This window comes from Mangifera indica, chromosome 12 (genome assembly GCF_011075055.1).
Source record: "Mangifera indica cultivar Alphonso chromosome 12, CATAS_Mindica_2.1, whole genome shotgun sequence".
NCBI lineage: Eukaryota > Viridiplantae > Streptophyta > Magnoliopsida > Sapindales > Anacardiaceae > Mangifera > Mangifera indica.
Window position 1 is genome coordinate 812,506 of NC_058148.1, and position 5,854 is coordinate 818,359.

A 5,854-nucleotide genomic window follows, 5' to 3' on the forward strand; every position below is an offset into this window, starting at 1 on the left:
GTAAAAACATTCTTTTGGCACTTGCATAGATATTTATACAATTGCATAAATAATTGATTTTTATGATAAAAGAAAATAAAATATTCAACTATAAATTTTATAGATAATGTTATTAATGACGATGGTGTAGAAGATGAACAAATAATGGAGGGTGTGACAAGAGTGATGATAAGATTTTTTACCATTAGTGATGATGAAAAATGACCAACTACTCATTTATTAAACTTTATGTTAAACGAATTATGTTTTTGATATGTTTTGTTAAATGCCAAATTGAATATTATTTTTTCAATAATGCTTATGTTAATTGGTTGGTGTTATATTTTATTTAATACATATACTAGATTTGTATTTTGTTTGGGTGTTCAATAATGCATATATTTGTTGAATTGAATTTATTTAATGTGTATGTTTTATTAATTGTAAAAATTGAAAAATATGCATAACATAAAATTTAGCGTGTATAGCACATATAATTATTAATTAAACATAATTTTTCCAGGTTTTTACATAAAATTGAAATTCTGATCCATCCAACTCGTCCAATCAGAACCAATACTCAAAATGGTTTTTATTATGATCTGATATTGAAAACCTTAACAATAATATGCTCTTCTCTTTCAATACTTACTCCCCTTTATATATAATCCCCTTAAATATTATCCTACTATCATTATCAAATATTATTCTAATCTTATATATAATTTTATAATTTTATTATAATATTAAATATTTTATCCTAAGATAATATCATTAATCAATCAATATTATTATCATTATTATGATTACCCTGGTCTAATATTATCTTAATTAATTAGTTTTTTATTATTATTATTTATTATAGTTAAAGTTCTAACACCCACCCTAGTTGAAATTACGTCCTGCTGCAACAACTTTATTTTGTTTTTTTAAGTATTTTGATGACGAAGCAAATCGTCTAAATTTTATATTGCAACAATCATATTCTAAGACATATACACGGGTCAAAAAGATGAATCTATTTAAGAAAAAAATTACAAAAAAAGACAAAAAATTGCATGACTTTTGATAGCCATGGCATGGTGGGTGTCACTACATAAAAAAATTTTGAGTAAGATTATATACATAAACAATGAGTATTACTTTGTGTATAAATATTGATATATCATTTTATAATTAGATATTATTTTATTTTTAATTTAAAATCACTCAATTTTATAACGATATATCATCATTAATACTCATTGTTAGTGTCCGTTATTCAAAAGTTATACCTTCACTCCAATAGTACTCCTTACAGAATGAAAGCCATCAGACCAAGTGAGGTCCCCAAAAACATGGTCGTGACCAGGAGAATGAGTAAAATTCGGCACAAGATCAAATGTGACCGCAAATTTTTTCTCATCGCCATATTTATCGAACTTGAGAGAAGTTGGCTCAACAGAGATGGAAATTCCAGGAGGTGCATTGAAGCTGACATTGTAAATTCCAGGTGAACCAACATTCTTGAGATGTCTGCTGTACAAAATTGGGCCATTGATTTTGGGAATTAAAATTGAAGGGTAATTGAAATCTTCCATTCTGAAGAATTCAGGGCATTTGTATGGCTTGTCTGAGATTGTGAAAGATCTAAGGAGACTGTCATTGTAGCCATGGGCACACAAATAGTTGAGGTAATTTTCAGGATTGAGGTTGTAAACAAGGCCAGGATCCAATGCTCTATTTGGATTCACAAGTCCAGCACCATATGAGATTGGGGTTGCCACAGTTGTGTCGTAGTCTAAAATTGGCTGTGAATTTCTAGTACTTGCAGTAGCTGCAAAATAACAAGTATAGCACAATTAGAAAGCATGTAGACACATGTTAGGGCCTGCGAAAATGCTATTGAATCTCTCTTACCCTAAGAGCTAGTTCAAGCAGTGAGGCTTTTATTACACATATAAACCGACACCTAATTTAATTTTGTGAGATACTCATCAATTGTTCCCTCAACAAGGCAAGCCAATTGGGACTAAAGCTGATGAGACCTCCCCTTCATTTGAGCCTCTCTCAATCAAGCAAGTCGATACCTACCTATCAGGAACCAGGCAAGGCTCGCTGAAACATCTCTCTCATTTGGGGCTCCTAAATAGTACAACCGAAGAGTAAAGGGCTTTTGAGGACATTCCCTTCATTTGAGCCTCTTGAACCGGTTGACGAAACCTCCTCTTCAAGGACTAGGGAGGTCAAACCACGCCCTTCGTTTGAGCCTCTTAAACAGATCCAACCAGAGTGTAAAGGTCTCCTGAGCTTCCTGAATGTGTCAAACCAGAGAGTAGGAAGCAACCTCCTCTCAACTAGGTCTTTGGCTGAATCAGCCCAACCGGAGAGTAAGTAGCAACCTATCTCTCCTACCGAAAAGCTAGTTCAAAGAATGAATCTTTCTTCACACTTACATACCCAAACCCAATTTGTTTCTCAACCAGTATGAGATACTCAACAGTTAGTGTTCATTGACACCACTTAAAAATAAATATAAATTTAAAAAAAAAAAAGGAAAAGATTTGTCTTACCAGTAGTCATTATTGCAGATCGAATAGCAGCAGGGCTCCAATCGGGGTGAACAGTTTTGACAAGCGCAGCAATGCCAGAAACATGAGGGCATGCCATTGAAGTACCAGATTGAGAAAGATAAGGAACAATGCGGTTATCATCTTCAAAATTAGTTGCTGCCTTTCCACCACTGTAAGCAGCAATTATATCCACTCCAGGTGCAATGACATCAGGCTAAAATAAAAAATAAAAATTTCAGAAACCATAAACACAAAAGAATAAAAGAGTACAAATGTAAATACATGCATATTATCATACGATTGAATGTTATTTTATCCTATTAGCATTTATGTCCAAATCAAATATTACTGAAAATAAAAAATAATAATAATAAACCTTGAGGATAGCTGCTTCAATTTTATTAGGTCCCCTTGATGAAAATGGAGCCATTGATGGAGCTGAGTTCTGATTAAATTCTGTCTTTACTTCACTTAATTTTGCAACTGGAGACCTGTAAAATTCGCTCATAAACACAACAAACGATTCCAAAGAATTCTGATAGTTGTTAAGAACTGCAGAGCCAAATGTCACATCAACTCACACCAAAAACTTATATTTTGTTAATGTGAGATTTAAGTCTTATATTGTTTAAACCAAATGATATAAATATAGGGAGATCCATATATTAAAAACTAAGTTTTGATATTAGAGAACAAAATGTCATATAAACCATACACCAGGAATTCATACTTTATAATATAAGATCCAAGTTTTATTCATTACACTTGAAATTCTAACAAATTCAAGTAAACAGAAAGAAAGATAAATACCTAGTAGATTTTATATAGGCAAATATAGAATCAGCATCTCTGGAGATGACTAGGGAAGCTGCGATAAGGTAAGGTTTGCTAACAGCTTCATATCCCAAGTTGTCACTGTTAGCCAAAATAACTCCAGCAGCTCCTGACATAGCAGCAAACTCGCTGTATTGAAAAGATGTAGCATCATCCCGAAGGCAAACCAAGATTTTTCCTTCAACTTTGGATCGATTCAGGAGGTCAGGGAAGCATGCAGAGCTGTAATACAATTTGATGATGAAGCAGATTGCAGGAAACTCTTTCAGAAATGAAAATTTTAGTGTAAGTTTATTTATACAAACGATGAGTATTAATATGTGCACTAATAATTAGGGTTAAACCCAAACTAAATTGGTTCAGTCTTGAAAACTGTCTCAGCTAGAATTCATTTAGGTTAAACACAAGCTGAGCTTGAACTAAGATGGTCAACTCATTTATAAAACCAATCTAAGCTCAAACTACAGGAATATGGTATAAAATTTACTTACGCTTCTTCAGCGGTTGCATTAGGAAGTCTAGCATCTGCTCCCGTAATCATTGGATAGAACTTATTAGGTTCCAAGCCTTCTTCTGAAAGGCTAAATCCCTGGAAAATCAGTCATGAGAAAATTGATAATATGAATTAGGATGTTGAAAATTCATAAAATAAATAAATAATACCCTGATGACTTTGTTGTTTCCAAGTGTAATATAATTGACAAACTCCCGGTTTGTATTGCTAGCACCAACAGTTAACATCCATGGTGCCACATTTGAAACGGTTGAAGGAGCGGGTCCAGAGTTTCCAGCAGCCGCCACCACCATAATCCCGTTCTTAACAGCATGAAAACACCCGATTGAAAGCGATTCTTGAATGTATTCATTGGGTGCTCCACCAAGTGACACAGAAAGAATATCAACACCATCACTGATTGCAGCTTCGATGCCCGCCATCAAATCTGCATCGAAGCACTCGCCTATGTCATCAATCGGGTCCCAACATACCTTATACGACGCCAAACGAGCTTTGGGCGCTCCACCTTTGGCGACGCCGGTGCCTTGGCCAAAAACGCTGACGTTGGGAACAAAGTTTCCACCGGCGGTTGATAGGGTGTGTGTGCCATGGCCGTTGTAGTCGCGACCAGTTATAACTTTTGTCGTGGGAACGTAAGTTGAATTGTGTCTGCGAGCGAATCTTCGAGCCATTTGAAGATAATTTCTGTTGTAATGCCTTACTCCGATCAACTTCCTGAGTTGAATCATATGATTACACGTTAATATTTGTATCCCTATCGATAGAAAGTTAAGAAGAAAGGAGAAAATACCTGTTGCATTTAATTCCATCTCTTTTGTTTGTATGACAGACTCCTCTCCATTTCGCTGGCACTGGACCCATTCCTTCATCACTGAAGCTCTGTGATTCTGGCCAAACGCCTTTTTTACCATTAACATGTAAAAGCAGGCTATTAACTCATGAGAAGCATACAACTACATGTATAAACATGCTAATCTCACGTGTGTGTGTGTATATAAAATTTAACATCCATAGGAAAACATAAGTACGTGTTTTAACTTATAAAACCTAAAATATCAAATCAAAAACAAGTTGGTCATTACCTTTATAATGGATTACATTGTTAGACCATGATATTATAAAGAGATTGTCCAAATCCAAATTGATTTGGTTCAAATAAGTCGATCTCAAGTTAAAGCTCTAACTTAACTTGAGATCAGCTTGTTTATTTATTCAATTACACGATTTATCTTGTTAGTGATATTATTCAGTCTATCAGTAGTTCTTCATTGATACTATATACTCATTTGAACAAATTTGAACTCAACATTATAGATTTGACTTAAAATCAAATCAATCTCAAGCTTGACTTAAATTGAATCCACCCTTATGATATTATTTATCTAGTTAACAATACTTCGATGAAATTGTATGCCAATTCAAGTTGGGTATCATAGTCTAAACTGAAGTCAACTCTGAGCTTTGGCTCAAATTTACCCCTATCCAAAAGATGTTCATTCAAATATCAAGTGAGTTATTACTGACTCATGTATATATTCAACCATAATATTTAAAGGATATGAAACTTACCATGGTCAAGGTTTCCTATAATTACATCTGCACCAAATTTGGCCTTCTTCCATGCAGAGTTTAAAGGGATGTCCAAGCCTCTCTCTAGTCCAAGAAAATCCCAAGAATTTGTAGTCTGAACTTTCTTTCCTTTACTCAAAAAAACCGATAGAACTTTTGGGTGGTCTACATTAAACATAAAAATTAAGGTAATTTATGAATCTACCAAAAACTGTGGATACTAACGGATATAAACAAAGTAACATATCATCTATTACTTACTCACATAATAACATATCGGTAAACACAGCAATAAATTGAACCAAACCTAATTTGGCACAGCCTATCATGCCAAAGGTTGTGTCATGACAGGTCTACTAAGAGACAAGTCTGCCTCAATACTATGGCTAGGGGCATAACCCAT

The 5,854-nt window shown here is 34.1% G+C and overlaps 1 protein-coding gene and 1 long non-coding RNA gene across 2 annotated transcripts; one reads left to right on the forward strand and one right to left on the reverse strand.

Moving 5' to 3' along the window:
• Positions 1-981: 981 nt before the first annotated feature.
• On the reverse strand, positions 982-4,784 carry LOC123192758 (subtilisin-like protease SBT5.4). Its single transcript, XM_044605405.1, has 7 exons — positions 4,673-4,784; positions 4,029-4,596; positions 3,857-3,954; positions 3,342-3,587; positions 2,908-3,022; positions 2,532-2,745; positions 982-1,795 (listed from the first exon to the last, which is right to left on the reverse strand). Exons 1-7 carry the CDS (start codon positions 4,741-4,743, stop codon positions 1,248-1,250), a joined length of 1,860 nt encoding a protein of 619 aa, XP_044461340.1. The 5' UTR covers positions 4,744-4,784; the 3' UTR covers positions 982-1,247.
• LOC123192759 lies at positions 1,961-2,751 on the forward strand. Its single transcript, XR_006496933.1, has 2 exons — positions 1,961-2,348; positions 2,550-2,751. It is a non-coding gene; the product is annotated as an uncharacterized LOC123192759 (long non-coding RNA).
• Positions 4,785-5,854: the final 1,070 nt, after the last annotated feature.

Bases quoted from the DNA above. Each gene is read 5' to 3' on its own strand.
- LOC123192758 (XM_044605405.1), bottom strand. From the start codon at position 4,743: ATGGGTCCAGTGCCAGCGAAATGGAGAGGAGTCTGTCATACAAACAAA. The intron at 3,955-4,028 runs GTATTATTTATT...CTGATTTTCCAG, and splicing joins GAAACAACAAAGTCATCAGG to GGATTTAGCCTTTCAGAAGA. The intron at 3,588-3,856 runs GTAAGTAAATTT...ATTGTATTACAG, and splicing joins AATGCAACCGCTGAAGAAGC to CTCTGCATGCTTCCCTGACC.